Source organism: Strix aluco, chromosome 11, assembly GCF_031877795.1.
Source record: "Strix aluco isolate bStrAlu1 chromosome 11, bStrAlu1.hap1, whole genome shotgun sequence".
NCBI classification, from domain to species: Eukaryota; Metazoa; Chordata; class Aves; order Strigiformes; family Strigidae; genus Strix; species Strix aluco.
In genome coordinates this window covers 17,191,446-17,208,442 of record NC_133941.1, presented here as the reverse complement: position 1 = coordinate 17,208,442, position 16,997 = coordinate 17,191,446, and the positions used below count along the sequence as shown (strand labels likewise).

At 50.2% G+C, this 16,997-nt stretch overlaps 1 protein-coding gene across 11 annotated transcripts in view; it reads right to left on the bottom strand.

Annotated features, from left to right (window-relative positions):
• POC1A (POC1 centriolar protein A) overlaps positions 1 to 16,997 on the bottom strand; it is a 93,690-nt gene that overhangs the window by 62,447 nt on the left and 14,246 nt on the right. For 5 of the 11 annotated variants that reach the window (XM_074836366.1, XM_074836364.1, XM_074836368.1 and 2 more), the window contains 5 exons: positions 10,188 to 10,245; positions 9,563 to 9,661; positions 8,189 to 8,333; positions 1,917 to 2,003; positions 121 to 984 (listed from right to left, as the gene is read on the bottom strand). In XM_074836366.1, coding sequence (XP_074692467.1) covers positions 121 to 201 — 81 coding nt within the window. In that variant the 5' untranslated portion in view covers positions 202 to 984; positions 1,917 to 2,003; positions 8,189 to 8,333; positions 9,563 to 9,661; positions 10,188 to 10,245. Of the gene's footprint in view, positions 1 to 120; positions 985 to 1,916; positions 2,004 to 8,188; positions 8,334 to 9,562; positions 9,662 to 10,187; positions 10,246 to 10,548; positions 10,651 to 15,076; positions 15,253 to 16,997 lie in introns of all 11 variants that reach the window. The other 6 variants (XM_074836367.1, XM_074836365.1, XM_074836362.1 and 3 more) reach the window with 6 other exon arrangements.

Here is a 16,997-nt window from a genome sequence, read left to right as displayed (position 1 = left end):
AGTGATTGGTCAAATCAGGTTGCACCTCAACACCTGAAGGGTGTAAAATCCTGGTGTAAAACCCCATTTGGGATGCCCTGATTTGGCTGGGGCACCTCCTGCGCATGAAGAACTATTTACCCGTGTAATTCCAGACTTGGCATCGTGGCCTCTCTCCTCGCCCAGCTGGGGCCAGTTGCGAATTTTCATAACGTAGCACATGGCCCGCACTGCTGCCGAGGCGGCTTCTCCCCAGTACAGTTCTTACCACATCATCAGCAGATGTGCTTCCTAACTTTGAAGTCCAAGAAGAGCAGAACTGCACGGAGTTCTCCCGCCTGTATTTTACAGGCTCCTTGTCAGACCGTCAAACGTTGCGTTCCTTCCTCTTCATCCTCTGGGCAGGAGATGTTCCCGTTCACTTTATCCCAATCACTCCTGCTTTGTTCACAAATGCAGAGCACTTACTTGCTTGGAGGCCTTGTGACTTAAAAGCTGAGGTTTTTTTGGAGGGAGCTCATTCTGTGACGTGAAATTGGGTTAAAAACCAAACGGATTATTCTCCAGTTATTAAGGAACTGGCAGCTTCATTCAACGCACGGGGAATCCTCCAGCTTTGTGTTCCAGTGTTAACAAACTGCTTCCAAATTACACCGGTCTGTCTTTGTTGTTGAAAACTGCCTGCTACAGCATAGGGCAGTGGATGGGCTCTAACATGGCACTTCCTGGAGCACCACCAAGCAAGACACAACCTTCACAAGACACATTCCAAGATGTCCTGAAGTTGGACCAGAAGTTATTTTATTCCCACTCCTAATCAACAGCAAAAAAGGAAAAGAAGTTTTCTCTAATGTGAATCAGCCCAAGCAATCAAGCAGCCCATTGGCCAGGCATTCACACCTGCAGCAGTCCAGAAGAAATGACAATGGAAAAGAATTCAAGAATATTCATGCCAAGGTCTTTGGAAGAAAAGGGCCCTCCGGAGCAACCAGCACGCATCAGATCCTGTGGGGGAGAGGATGGAGTCTTGAGATAGCCCAGCTCAGCCAGGGCAGGGCCGGCCAGGCTCTGTCCCAGCATCTGAACGTCTTTGTGGAATTACCTGCTCTGGCTTTGGGCAGCACTGGATTTTCCCATCCCTCAGAAACCGTGGCCCTGGAAGCCAGCCCCCTCCCAAAGCCCCAGCCAGGGAGAAGGACCTGTCACCCCGCCACAGCCAGCACCCCGGTGTCACCACCGGCCGAAGAAACACGGCCGGGAAAGTGACTCCTGGGGGATCTAATTGATCTGGGGATTCTAATTGACAAGCAGCTGAACATGAGCTGGCAGTGTGTCCAGGTGGCCAAGAAAGCCAACGGCATCCTGGCTTGTATTAGAAATAGTGTGACCAGCAGAAGTAGGGAGGTGATAGTCCCCCTGTACTCTGCACTGGTGAGGACACACCTTCAGTACTGTGTCCAGTTTTGGGCACCTCAATACAAGAGAGATATTGAGGTGCTGGAGCAGGTGCAGAGGAGGGCAACGAAGCTGGTGAAGGGCCTGGAGAATAAATCCTATGAGGAGTGATTGAAGGAGCTGGGACTGTTCAGTTTGAGGAGGAGAAGGCTGAAGGGAGACCTCATCACTCTCTACAGCTACCTGAAAGGACATTGTAGAGAGGTTGGTGCTGGTCTCTTCTCACAGGTGATTAGTGACAGAACAAGAGGGAACAGCTTTAAACTGCAACAGGGGAGGTTCAGACTGGACATTAGGAAAAAAAGTTTCACAGAAAGAGTGGTCAGACAGTGGAATAGGCTGCCCAGGGAGGTGGTGGAGTCACCATCCCTGGATGTGTTTAAGGGTCGTTTAGATGAGATGCTGGGGGATATGGTGTAGGGGAGAACTTTGTAGAGTAGGGCTGATGGTTGGACTTGATGATCCCAAGGGTCTTTTCCAACCTGAATGATTCTGTGATTCTCTGATTCCTGCTTTTCTTCAGATGACCACGTGAGGGCAGGCTGAGGCCTCGTCCAGCCTTCAGTTTTCTAAAGATACAGAAATAAGAAGGAAAATTGGATGAAGTGCAACATGATTTCATTAAAGATGAATCATGCCGAGCTAGCCAGCTTCTTTGTTAAGACCACCATAACTCTGGGTGAAAGAAGTGTTGAGCTAGCCTCTTTCAAATACCACTTCCCACCTTGCAGCCTAGACATTCCATAGTAATTCTCGGCAAGTCCTTCCCTGGGGTTATTTGTATGACCATGAATCAGGAAGAGACCAGAAGCCCCAGGATCTGCCACCTCTGACATAACGACAGAGCCTTGCACTGCCAGCCCTGCCAGGGCTGCGGTCCCTGCACGCTGCGAGGCAGCACACAGCCATGGGCAGCAAAGTTACCGCGCAACATCGCACCCACGCAGAATTCAGGTGGGTCATTCTTGCGTGAAATTACAGCTAACCTTTGACTTCAAGCCCAATTCAGAAAGCCCTCAACTTCTCGCTAGAGTGAGTGGGTCTAAGTTTAGCTACTAAACTAAATGTTTACCACTTCTGTATTGCAAACCCCAGTTCTCATGTGTCCTATTAATATTTAAACTGCTGAGCACACCAGTCGCTGTACATACTTCCGCAGTTTTAAGAATATGGCAACTGGGGGACAGTGTGCTAGGCTTCCAAAAGCCATGGTGAGACTGTTTCCCTGGAAAAGCTGAGGTTCTCAACAAGACCAGTGGTGGGAAGAAGCACCAAGAGATGTGGAGTTGGTCAAGGCAATGCGCACAAGCCAAGATGGAACCAGCAACCACACCGAGGTCTCCCAGTTGCCAGCAGCACTCTCAGAACAAGCTCATCCTGTGTCCATTACCACCACGATCCCAGCATGGGTTTTCAACAGCTCTTTTGTGTCCCATCCCAGGACGCCCTAGAGACGGAGGCAGGGCCCATGAGCCACCACCCCTGCCATGCTTTGGTATATGTCAACCCAACCGGCTGGGATGGAACAGCCACCCTGTTATTGCTACTTTGCATCCAGAGAGCACAGCAGGGCTGTAGGCAGCCTAAGCAGACAGCTACAAGGAGACAAAAATTCATAGAATCACAGAATGGTTGGGGTTGGAAGAGACCTTCAACCTCATCTAGTCCCACCCCCCTGCCCTGGGCAGGGACACCTTCCACTAGACCAGGTTGCCCAAAGCCCCGTCCAACCTGGCCTTGAAAGGGTCGGGGCAGCCACAGCTCCTCTGGGCAGCCTGTGCCAGGGCCTCACCACCCTCACAGTAAAGAATTTCTTCCTTCTATCTAATCTAAATCTACCCTCTTTCAGTTTAAAACTGTTACCCCTCATCCTATCCCTATACCACCTGATAAAGAGTCCCTCCCCACCTTTCCTGTAGCCCCTTTAAGTACTGGAAGGCTCTCCCCGGAGCTTTCTCTTCTCCAGGCTGAACAACCCCAACTCTCTCAGCCTGTCCTCACAGGGGAGATGCTCCAGCCCGCTGAGCATCTTCGTGGCCTCCTCTGGACCTGCTTGAGCAGATCCGTGTCCTTCTTATGTTGGGTGCCCCAGATCTGGACACAGCACTGCAGTGGGGGTCTCACAAGAGGGAGAGAATCCCCTCTCTCGACCTGCTGGCCACAATTCTCTTCATGCAGCCCAGGACACAGTTGGCTTTCTGGGCTGTGAGCACACTTGCTGGCTCACAGTCAGTTTTCTGTCCACTAATACCACCAAGTCCTTCTCCTCAGGGCTGCTCTCAATCCACTCCTCACCCAGCCTGGATTTGTGCTTGGGATTGCCCTGACCCATGTGCAGGACCTTGCACTTGGCCTTGTTGAACTCCATGAGGTTTGCACAGGCCCCCCTCTCCAGCCTGTCCAGGTCCTTCTGGATGGCACATCCCTTCCCTCCAGCGTGTCGCCTGCACCACACAGCTTGGTGTCGTTGGTGAACTTGCTGAGGGTGCGCTCAGTCCCACTGCCCATGTCTTCACCAGTGCAGGTGAAGAAGATCAATGTAGTCCAGAGACTTGCCGTCCCTACTTCCCTTGCTGCTGTGGAAGGAGGCAGCTGCAGACAGTTTAGGCACTGCAGAGGGGACCAGGTCCACCAAGGAGCTCAGCTGATGACAATGACGTGGTCCCATTGCTTCCACAGGGAGATGCTGCTTTACACTGGCTGAAGATGTAGCTTGCTGCCACATCACGGATTTTCTCTCTTATTAATGACTTCATCCTCCCATGTGTGCCAAACCCATTTATTCATAGCCCACAGTTTTTTCTCCCACCTGCCTTTGTGGCTTATTTTCCTCTATTACGGAGTTAAGAAAAAGACAAGACAAAACCCCCTTTTCCTCAAGTAAATCTCTCACTGACCTAAATGCAATGTGTTTAAGCAAATTCAGTGAGCTTTGATCCTGTGTAAGTAAAAGGGGAAAGGGGAGGGGAGCAGACTCTGCTGCTATCGAAGGGATCTTTACTGCTGCGTAACAACTAGGCAATGAAGCAAAAGCCATGGTAGTTTAAAGAGGAAGTTCAGCCAAAGGTCACCTGGCTGTCCTAGGTGCTTGTTATCAGAGCCTTGAAAAGAGGGAGGAAGGTTGAGCTGATTATAGCAACAACTGGAAAAGGCTGACAGGGCTGGGGGAGCCTGTCACCCCTCCTCAGCACTCGGCATGCAGGGGTGCTTTGCTGTTGTAAAGCAAACAGTCGGCAGAGCCCAGACTCTGGAGCTGCTTGGGCCACTAAAAGAAAATTTGTCTGTCTCAGATCCGAAACATCTGCTAGGCAGAGAGCCAGAAAGTGCCCTGTTAATCGCAGTACTGTATTTTATTTGCTGCCTTGTCTTTGCAGGTGATTTGTACTATTTTCACCGCTCATCCGTATAGCTGAAGTCATGAGGGGAAGGGTGACAAGGGGACAGAGACATACTGACACCAGGACACATCCAGGAGCACCAGAGGAGTACACTGCTACTCCCTGTGTGAAGCTGTACAGTTCTTCAGCCACCCAAGAGAGGTGGAGGGAGGGGAGCTCATACATACATACAATTTCCAGAACTAGCCTAAAGGAGGAGAAAGATTCAGGAGTGAGAAATGCTGGCGAGCTGGATCCAGCCAGAATCCCATCAGCAGCTTTCTGGGCATCTACAAAGTTGTCTCTGACCACTTACATTGGTTCTAGTGTCTTAAGCCACTGTCAGACCTTCAAATCTGTTACACAAATGTAGATCAAACCCACCTTTAAAATATCTGCGGATGCAGGTGGTCCCAGCTCTGCTGATCTTGCTGCCCCAGGGCAGGTGGCTGCTTTCAGTCCCTGAACTTTCTCTGCTATTGCCTGCAGGGGTGAGCGGAGTTCAGACTTCGCTGAACTCACCATTGCATCAACCCAGAATCCAAAGTCCACGGAGACTGGCAGTAGGAGAATGCTAGCTGAGTTCACAGGAGTGGAGCTGAGACCTTTGGGACATGGAGTTCCCTGGTCACGGGGCATGTGCCCAGCGTCCGCACGCAGCAGGGGCATTGCTGCACAGACCTTGGTGCTGGGGCGGGTCTGGCCTGCACAGGTAATGCTGCACCATCCAACACCACCCACCTCATAAACCAGCAAGGTATTGTCAGCCTGAACAGTGCCAGAGGAGCGTGCTTCGAGCTCTTCACCTCCGGCCATTAGCCTGCTTTCCAATCAACGTTGATCACTAGGCTGGATCACATCTGGCTTTAAGTTTTAAGCCTATAATCTTGTTGAAAGTCTTTGTCCCAAAATATCCAAAGTCTGTGGCCTCACTCTGCAGATTAGAGGAGGGTATCAGTCTGCCCCTGCTAAAGGGTATCAAGCTTCCACGCAGAGTATTACATGGAAAAGCCAAAAGGACCCACACTCCGGCATGCTGAGCACAGCGTGGGCAGGAGGACATCGACCTTTCTAGAGAAACCCCTGTTGACAGCACTGAGTTGGGTCAGCACAGGCAAGCACACAGCCCTCTGGTCCTTCTAAAGCTCTGTGCTCCCAGTGGCCTTGCACCTCCTGAAGACCCAGGGTGGCCCTCTGCGCTCCTTTCCACACCATTCCTGCATGCTGCGGAGAGGAAACGCAGCTCAACATGACCAGGACAGACCACAGGACAAAACCAAGTATCTGTTGCATTTGCTGCCTTTACGTGCATCTGTTTGCAGTGTTCAAACCAGCATTAACTCCACAGCATCTTCTTAACCATCTCCCCCACAGCCTCCTTCTCCTCTCTGCACAGCTTGTAGAGTTCCTAAAGCCAGACCCTTCAGCAGTGAATTTAACTGCGTGGGGGGACAGCGGTCCTTTGTATTTCCAAGCCATTTCAAGGCAGACAGAACTGGAGAGGCGGTGCAGCCCACTGCCCACCAGTCAAACCAGTTGCTTCCTTGCACGGATCATTTCCCCTTCTGACATCTCACCCTCAGAAAGAGGCGCCTGGCTGCTCTTCCATGCAGTGCCAACAGGAGCTCAGCCTTTGCTGGACCTCTTGGCACTACCATGACATTGGCGCATGGTTGTGCTGGGATGTCTGTCTTGCTGAGACCACTAAAGGACAGGTGGGAATATTAAAGCCACACAACTGTGTAAGAACAGTGTTTTCCACTGTCCAGACAGGACAGGACAACTGGGACAGGTTTACTGTTCAAACAGTTTGTTTCCTACTCTGCTAGGCTCTGTTTATTACTAACTCTATTAGGCTCTATTTATTACAAAATCCGTTAGACTTTATGTATTCGTAACTCTGTTAGACTCTATTTCTTACTAACTCTATTGGACCCTATTTATTTCCAGGGCTGTTGGGCTCTACTCCCTCCGGAGCGACTGTCTCTGCTCTCTCTGCCATGTGCCGCGCTGGGTCCAGCCCCGTCCCCCGCAGCCTCGGAGGTGCAGGTGCGGGCGGGACAACGCGGGGCTGTTGAGCTCTGGCGGTGGGTGGCGGTGGCAGGGCCACGGCCAGGGCTGCTGCCAGCACGGGCAGCGCCAGCCCGGGGTTGCAGCTGGGAGAGTGGCCAGCCCAGGGGACCAGCCCCGCCACGGTGCCCGGGGGCACGGCGGGGGTGGGAGAGCCCATGGCTCCAAGCACATGGAGCCATGATGTGCTCCAACCTTTTAGTGCGCTCCCTCCACAGCGCTGGCTGCATTGCGCCCTTCATCCGTTGGCTTCTCTAGCCCTGCAGGAGTTTAACTGGGAGGAAGGCGTTTTGCCTTTTGTTTCTTGTATTTGACCAGAAAGGGAAGGGGGCGCAGTAAGAAATTTGCCCTCTCTGGATCTGAAGAGCTGGCAGCAGTTTTTCCTGAGCCCGCTTTATGTGTCCACATAAGCTCTACTGACCCAAAGCTCCAGGCACTGCCACGATACTGATAAAGCACCTTCAGGCCAGCCTTTAAGGGTCTGTGAACAAGGACTCCTCAGATGCCCTGAGATCCGTCCTGCAGCTGGAAAAGCTCCCTGGTAGCAAACTAACCTTTCCGAGGTGCTATGAATACTTCTGCCAAGCAGGGGGAAAGGGTTTCCCTTGTTAAAACACATTGCAGCAAGCCGTTGTGTGGCATAAACTGTCTTCATGCCAGCAGGATCAATGCAAAGGACCTGCCTGGGGCAGCCGGTATCTGAGCTCCTGCTTCTCTCTCGCAGCCTGGTTTGGGGCAGGTTGGCTGCAGTGTTTGGCGAGCTCTCTAACAGGGGAGGCTATTTCTGAGGTGACAGAGACCCAGCAGACAGCTGAGAGCCCAGACAACCCCTGAGCTTGCCCTGTTGGCAGTCCCAGGTTCCTGTTCTTTTACAATCTGTTCTAAGCATTGGCTAAGTTTGGAAACGGTGCTAGAAGCAGGCTTGCCACTATCATGCCAATGAATGAAGAGCTTGTCAACAGAGGGAGATTCGTCAGCAGCAGGACAAGGGAGCAGCACAAACATTACTGTACAGTATTTCCTCTACAGAATGGGTTCTGTCTAAGCATGAGTCCTTCAACACACTGTTCTAGAGCTTTAATACTGCATGAAGGGCTGGGAAATGGGAGGAGAAGAGTGTATTTCACGATCTAGCTTCAGACTTTTGCAAATGGACATGAATCCCCCACCCGAAACACAGTTTCAGCCAACAAGCCAGTTCCTATCATGTTCTGATCCTCAAAAAGTGTCCATATTCAGTTTTTGGCTTTCACTTTATCTCCAGAAAATTTGCAGCAGTTTAGGCTTGCTCCAAGGGTGAAGCTTACCACGTGTTCACACAAGCCAAGGAACAGCAAGCAATGTGCAGTTGCTGGCAGCAGGGCAAAGCCTTTGGGGTGGGGAGCCAGGACCCAGCAATCGCAGCCACCTCTCCCATCTCTGCCTCCAGGAAGTGACTCGTTCCATTTTCTCCTGTGAAAGCAAAAAGGGGAAGAAAGCAGCTGGTTGTTACAGGAAGACAGACAAGTCAAAAAAAGAGGCACTGCAGCTGCAGGGAGTTTGGGATGTTCTGCTCTGAGTCATCCTGAGGTGTAGGAGAAGCCACTGTCCCCTGCAGCACCTCAGGCCTTCCCAGAAGAATTTATTTCCCACCACAAGTCACTGTGCTGGGCCTGTGTGTGGTGGGGTGCTGGGAGCAGGGCAGGGGCTACAGAGGTGGCTCCTGTGAGAAGCTTCTAGAAGCTTCCCTGGCTCCAGGTCAGAGCTGAGCCAATCTGCGATGGTGGTAACACCTCTGTGAACAACATATTGAAGAGGGGAAGAACCTGCTGAGCAAGACAGAGCAGAGCAGAAACACCTCTGCAGCCACCAAGGTCAGTGAAGAAGGAGTGGGGGAGCTGTGCCACAGCAGAGACCCCCCTGCAGCCCGTCGTGAGCAGGCAGGCTGTCCCCCCACAGCCCATGGAGGTCACTGGTGGAGCAGATGCCGACCTGCAGCCCGTGGAGGACCCCACACCAGAGCAGGCGGCTGCGCCCAAAGAAGGCCGGGACTCTGGGGGAAGCCGCACTTGAGCAGTCTGGTCCTGAAGGACTGCACCCTGTGGAAAGGACCCACGCTGGAGCAGTTCATGGAGAGCTGCAGCCTGCAGGAAGGACTCATGTCAGGGAAGTTTGTGGAGGACTGTCTCCTGTGAGAGGGACCCCACTCTGGAGCACGGGGGAGGACTCCTTGGGAGCAAAGCTGAGCATGGGAAGAAGGGAGAGGTGGTGGGAAGGTGTTTTTAAGATGTGGTTCTATCTCTCACTGTCCTACTCTGATTTAATTGGTAAATTAGCAGTGGTAGTGGTGTTCAAATTAAATTGATGATTTTTGAACAAGTTGACTCTTATCTTTTGCCCATGACCATAACTGGTGAGTGAGCCCTCCCCGTCCTCCTCTCGATCCAGGAGCCTTTTGTTGTATTTTCTCTTCCCCATCCCACTCAGGGGGGAGGAGTGAGCAAGTGACCGCATGGTGTTTAGTTGCCAACTGGGCCCTAACCATGACAGTTACCCAGCCCCTGCATTGCCTGGTCAGGTTTACTTCATCTTGGAGAGCAGACACACACCTCTGTCTTTCAGCTCAATGCCAGGTTCGCAATGCACCTGATAGATAAACCAAGCCCTATCAAGACCAAGAGCATTCTTGTCTATCACAGTACCTTGACCCATTGTATGAGATCTTTTTTATCAACGTCTGGAGATTTGGGAAGCAGCTGGAACCTGAGATCCATAGGAGGAAGGGACAGCATATCAGGCATCTCAAAAATAGAAAGATCAGAAAGGTTAGGCTCAAACCAAGTGAGGCAGACAAAGCGCATAACCCCTGCCAGGAGGATGAGCAGTGCAAACAGTGGATGTCTGTATCTGAAGTAGAGATTTTTTTCCCAGTCACAGCAGTGGAATGTATTTTAAGTAGCTGGCTTTCGGCCTTCTGTTTTGTTTATTCTTACAAAGACAAAACCAAAAGTGACACCATATCCTGCTTTACTGAGGCACAGAAGGAAGCATCTGGGAAGGGGAGGCAGAACAGACAAAGTCCAGACCTGCTCAGCCTGCTGAATATGTATATATTTATCTACACAGCCTGCCACTGCAGCTGAATGGAAAATACCTTCTGGGCTTCAGGGTGCTTCAAGCAGCCAAGAGAACAGGGGGAATATCACACTCAACTGCTCCTCAGGGGTTGCTTGGTTTCTTGAATAACCAGCACTGCACAGAAGGACCAGACCCTCAGGTGATGTGGGCAGGCTCCACAGCCTCCACCATAGCTGCATTCATACTTACACCAGTTCAAGAGCCGCGTGGCTACTGCCCAGTTTTCAAGCTTGTGGTAACTTTTAACCTGTGCAAATAGAAGCAGAGAGCAGAATGAGGAAGTGGTCTACTGAAACTTGCCCTGTGTGAGGGACTTCCCTGGAGAACCAGCATGAGAAAGGCACTGCCTGCCCAGAGAAGTGCCACATAAACCAGGCGCTGGAGAACGGCCAAGCACTGGTTCAAGCTGGGTGCTTCGTTCACAGAAGACAGTATCTCTGCCAAGCATGGGCAGTGGCTGAACACTGTTATAATTAGAGCAGAGGTGCCAGGCCAGTTGTTTCCAACTCCTGTTACTTCTATTATTCATCTTTCAGTATTTTGTATTCACCTGAAGAGAGCTGGTGCCTGATTTCAGGGGGTAGGAGAACTTCATGCTAAGTGCATCCAGTGTTTTGTTTTCCCAATTATGCAGAATGCCCTCATCGCAAACCTAGGTGCACCACAAAGGCAGAGCAGAAAGACCCAACTTGTTAAGTCAATTTCTTGAACAATTTGGGTTGGTAGCATTTTGTTCTGTCAAATTACTCCAAGGGTAACTTTTCTAATCAGCAAACGTTTATTGGAAATTGCAGAGGTACAGTAAGGGACTGGCACAGGGAGGGATAGGCTATTTCATCTGCAACTGTCCTGACCTTCAGGGAAAAACCCCTCCAGCGTAACATAGTTGCCATAAATACTTACACCATGACAAAAGATGTCAGAAATGCAAGCTGTTGACATTACAGTATACTTAGCCAAAATGAAATCTTACGCCTTTCAAACTGTGAGCTGTAAAGACCAGCAAGTTTTACAACAGCGTGATATGCTACCCTAGAGTTTAGAGGGCAAGAAAGTGCAGCTGACATCAAACACACAATACTAATGTCTTTGAAGGAAGTTCATCTCCAAATGATACACAACTGCCTAACTCATTGCCAAGTTCTGGATCTAAACCAATCAAGTTCATAAAAGGGTTAGACAGATCAATGCAGAATGGGTTCACCAGAACTTTGATGTCCTGGGATGTATCCTCTGGCTCAGGGGACTGCCGGGAGCATAGTGCATACCAGCATCTTCCCTTAGTGTCTGCTGCTAGCTGGATGGACGTTTAGTCTGACTTGCTTGTCACATACAGTCAGCCAAGACTCAAGTATTCGAGGCTCAGTTTTGTTTGCGCAAAACAAAGCCTCCTCGCCTGGTGGTGTGGGATTTTACAGGCTTGTTTCTCAAAGTGTCTCATGCATTTAGTTCTTCCTGCTGTCTCTTGTGAACCTGAGCAGAGGATGGGCCACCATCTCCAGAGAGGGCAGACACCTCTGCACAGGGCTGCTCTGCTTCTTGTTTGTGAAGTATTACAACACACTGTGCAAACAAACAGTCTAACCTCGGATGAAACAGACGTCTTAGATAAATCCCATGCATGGAATTAGTCACGCTGATGTTGCAATCACTGGTGTCATGGATAAAAATGACCCAAAGAAGAGGAGTATGAGAATCTTCCATAATGGCTTATTTACATTAATTATAAACAAAGACTCCCAACTCTCTTGTGCTAGCCCAACAACTACCTGTTGTCTGTTATCTTAGCTCAGGACTATGCTAGAGCAGATTTTCTGCCACACCTCTGGAGTGGGCTGCCTCGTTCTTACAACTTCAACCAAGCAGCGAAAGTATGATTTTACTGCAACTCCTTTATACATGTTTCTTGCACAGTTACGGGAACAATTCCTTGCTGCTATAAAGACGTACCCCCATCTCACCTCCAGATGACATGATTATAAGCTAAAGGTGCCAACCACACCATAAGTTCTTACACAGGTGAATGTCCTTGTTCAGTGTGGTACAGCCCCAAACACTGCCCCTGAGATGAGCTGTCATTGCTGCTCGGCTCGTGACGTTAGCACTCACAGTGGTTCCTCTGGGCTTAGACCATGGAGAAGAGGCTTTAGCATTAAAATCACTAGTAAATTCATTAAATTGTTTTAAGTTAAACATATCTTTTATACAACCCCTCCCCTTCCCAAGTAAAATCCAGATGTGCAGGTGTGATGCTCTTACAGCTTGACCTAATGCTTTTATGCAGTAGAGGAGGAGGAAAATCAAACCCCTTACGTAGCAAAAGCAACCACAGAGAGTTAAATCATTGGGCTAAAGCAATAGGTCATGTAGACAAACTGAGATATCCGACTGGTTTTCTTAGGAGTGGGTGACTACTCACACAGATTGTGCAACTACTCCGTGTCTGCTCTGCAAACACAGCCTGATGTCCAAACACCAGTGTCTGTAATACAATTACTCTGTATTGATACCATTTGCGTGCATTTTGTAAATAAACAGTGACTCATAACTGATAGGTTTGGAGAAACCCAGAGCAGGGGTTATAACGCAGGCTAAGTCATCACCTTCTCATTTGTCCAAAGATACCACCCTATGTAGTGGGACTGAGTACGGCGGGGTAACTCCAGAGTGGAAGTAACCCTGGATGTGAGGCCAAATCTTACTGCCCATGCTTGCCCTGAGTAGCACCTTGCCTAAGGCAGAGTCCCACAGCAGCACACATTCAGCTCCAGCAGCTCAGGGGCATTCAGTCTCACGGGCAACAGCAGCCCTGGCCTGGCAGGGTATCCCACAGAGGTGGACGTTCACACTATATCCTCACCCAAAAGCACCTCTTCCCTGCGGTGCTGTGTGCGCCGTCCCACCCTCCAATAGCCACACTGAATTAGCATGGGGCACAGCAGATACTAGATAGAAATTCACATTTAGCCTTTAGTAAGGCCTTTGACACTGTTTTCCACAGCATTCTCCTAGCGAAACTGTCTGCTCGTGGCTTGGATGGACACACGCTTCGCTGGGTAAAGACTGGCTGGATGGCCGGGCCCAAAGAGTGGTGGTGAATGGAGTTAAATCCGGTTGGCGGCCGGTCACGAGTGGTGTCCCCCAGGGCTCGGTTTTGGGGCCACTCCTGTTTAACATCTTTATTGATGATCTAGATGAAGGGATCGAGTGCACCCTCAGTAAGTTTACAGATGACACCAAGTTGGGTGGGAGTGTTGATCTGCTCAAGGGTAGGGAGGCTCTGCAGAGAGATCTGGACAGGCTGGAGCGATGGGCTGAGGCCAACTGGAGGAGTTTCAATAAGGCCAAATGCCGGGTGCTGCACTTCAGCCACAACAACCCCCAGCAGCGCTACAGGCTTGGGGAGGAGTGGCTGGAGAGCTGCCAGTCAGAGAGGGACCTGGGGGTGTTGATTGACAGCCGGCTGAACATGAGCCAGCAGTGTGCCCAGGTGGCCAAGAAGGCCAATGGCATCCTGGCTTGCGTCAGAAATAGCGTGGCCAGTAGGGACAGGGAAGGGATCTTACCCCTGTATTTGGCACTGGTGAGGCTGCACCTCAATACTGTGTTCAGTTTTGGGCCCCTCACTACAAAAAGGACATTGAATGACTCGAGCGTGTCCAGAGAAGGGCAACGAAGCTGATGAAGGGTCTGGAGCACATGTCGTACGAGGAGCAGCTGAGGGAACTGGGGTTGTTTAGTCTGGAGAAGAGGAGGCTGAGGGGAGACCTCATCACCCTCTACAACTACCAGAAAGGAGGGTGCAGAGAGCTGGGGATGAGCCTCTTTAACGAAGTAATAAGCGATAGGACTAGACGTAATGGCCTCAAGTTGCACCAGGGAAGGTTTAGGCTAGATATTAGGAAGCATTTCTTTCCAAAAGGGGTTGTTAGGCGTTGGAATGGGCTGCCCAGGGAGGTGGTGGAGTCCCCATCCCTGGAGGTGTTTAAGAGTAGAGTCCACATAGCGCTGAGGGATATGGTGTAGTTGGGAACTGTCAGTGCTAGGTTAACGGTTGGACTAGATGATCTTCAAGGTCCTTTCCAACCTAGATGATTCTGTGATTCTTTCTCTGCCTTACTCTACTAGAAAATAGTTGCAGACAATGCAGAAATTTTTTCACTCACTTGGTTTCTAATTTGTGAGCAACTTTGTTTCCTCTGCCATGAAAGGAGCTCCATCAACAGCAGACCTAGGGAAACCTGGTCCCTCATGGATTTTGTATTTGAATAATTAGTTTCTGCATGTTTGGGGTTTCTTTTCCTCATGGCTACTGTGGTTTCAGTCTGCCAGTGTCTTTCATGGTCAGTGTATTGTAAGTTATGTGGTTTCAGAGATCCCTTAGGGACCTTTAAAAGCTTTACTGTTCTTTGAGCTTTTCACTGAGCTGAAGCATGGCCACCACGTTCAAAGCTGCTGGCAGGCAGTCAGCACCACCACAGCACAACCATGTGCCATCATGAAGTTCAGCTTAAAACAGATGGAAAAGGAAGCCTACAGTGAATCATATAGTAATCTAGCAAAAATCCTTTAAAAATGCAAGAGAACTGCAATAGCAAATCTGAAAAGGCATCAAATCAGAAAATGCTTGTTTGTAGCCTCATCTCTTCAATTCACAGAGATAAAGCCTGAACCTCCAAACCAAAAAGCTTGAACAGTCACGATCTAGCTACCAGATCTTCAGGCCTGAATGCCCAGACAGTAGGGAAGCTCTATAGCTCAAATCTGGGGTCTTGTTCTTCTCTCACAAACAGTAGGCAGCCACAACCGCCCAGCATAAACCCTCCTGTCACAAGAGGAGAGTCAGTCCTTTATCCCTGCAGCCCATCACCCTGCAGGACTGCCTGGTACCACTGGAGAAGCAGTAGCTGTATATAAATGGATGGCTGATTCATGCTGGGACACTGGTCTATTTTCTTGTCCCCCCCAACATGATCTCACCCAGCACAAGAGAGCTGTAAAGCCAGTTCCCTGCGTGGTCCCACTCCAAGCTGCAGTGGCCACACTGGGCTGAGCAACCAGAGGCGTCTGTGGCTTACTGGAGGCTGTGATCCTTAAGGCTTTGTCTGGTTGTAATTAAGCCATCTCATTCTTCTTGATGAAGGCTTGCTTGGGAGGGTATCCTGCCTGCTTTACTCAGCAGTGTCTGAAAATACCAGTGAACAAGAGGGCAGCGCAGGAACAGGCACAGAGGCTGCTAGGATCTGCTTGCAGGCTGCAGAAGGAAGAGCAGAGCCATGCTAAGACCATCAGTTTGAGCCTCCAGTGACCTCACCCACCTTCTCACCTCCCTCGACACACATCCAGAGGCATACAGTCATCTCCACGTCCCTCCCCTCCTGCCCGGCAGGGCCCAGCTGTGCTGCTCCCCCACCCTGGGCAGCCCAGGGCTGGGCTGGGGCCACTGCACCCCCCCAGAGGTGGAGGCCAGGACCTGAGGCCTGGCAGGGTGGGTGCCATGCAGAAAAAAGCAACCCCAGGTTGCAGTGAGCTCACTGCAGCACGAACAGCCAAGGTGTTTTACTCCTTCAAGCACCCTCTACTTTGAGATTAATTCAAATAAAAATTGTTTTATTCACAGGACAATTGAAGCTTGCAAGACAAGTAACTGGTGGGACAGCTACTCGTTAGCAGCCCTAATTATTATTCAAGACCCAGGCTGGTGTTTAAAAACCCTCCATGTTCCAGTACAGCTCTTCCACTACCCACAATAGTTCGGCAACATCTGAAGCTACAGTAACCGTTAAACTGTTGTCCCGTGGTTTGGCTGAAAACCTGCGTTAAACAATATTAAGACTTATCTTGAGATGAGCTAAGCAAAGTTGAGCAAATGAGAGACATGCTCTTGCAACAGAAAGCTGTGCAGAGCCCCAGGCTAGGCAGAGTGTTGCCAACACCTCCATCTCAAGAAGTCAAGTCCAAGGGCTGCCTAACCTCATCTCTTATCCAGAGCAACACCAGACACTTCCCAAAGAGGTGCAAGAACCCCAGCCCGCCTGCATAGGTCTCAACATGCCCTCCAATGCCTCGGGACAGGTTTACATCTGGACCATAACACCCATTACTCCCTCGGGAAGGTATCACTGTTTATTACACCAGGTCACCTTGCTTCCCATTTAAGAACTTGAGTTAGACACTCTGTCTTGCTAAATTTATGGCCTCACCAACTTCTGAAGACAATGAGACATGCATAAGTAAACTCAGTTAATCAGTGGTTAAAATTATTTTTTCACAGGCCAATCATCCTTCAGTTAAGTTCCACAATTTCATGGCAACAAGCCCCAGAGAGGCTGGAGACGCTGGGAACAGGAGGTTCTCCCCAGCTACCACACAATACATACCATGCCTGGGCAGCTATTGGCTGTCATCAGTCCGGCTGGGAACAGCACTGTGCCCTGTGACACAGTGGATTCAGTTTATAATAAAACCAAAAAGAAAAAAAAATAGGGCAGCCTTGACAAGATCTGCTTGACTCACCCCTGCTGCTGTGTTTAACACTGTTGGAGAATTGCTCCATGCAAGGAGAAATTTAGGAAAAGCTTAATGAGGAAAGCTTGTGATGAGGAAAGCTCATCTGCTCTCCTTTAGACCAGCTGCATGCCTGCCCAGGACAGATGCAGTTGGCACATATATGGAGATGGCTCATACGTACTGAAGGAGCCACTCATTCAATAACCACACGTTTATGAGACAGCTCCTAATCAAACCCTTCCTTCAAGCACAGATAGCAGGCTATCCTCAACATTCTCACCATGGGCACATGACAGCTCTAGCACTCTGCTGTCTGCAGCACACAGCAGCCTCTGTGTAAGGACCCACCAAGCCAAGTGACAATCCCAGCCTCAGGGCACCTGTCCCCTGTCTAACTCAGACTATCTTGTGCTAGGAATTTACCCTAATCCTACATCTTGAGTAAGACTTCCAAGCTGTCTGCAGTACACTAGCAGATCGCATGGCAGT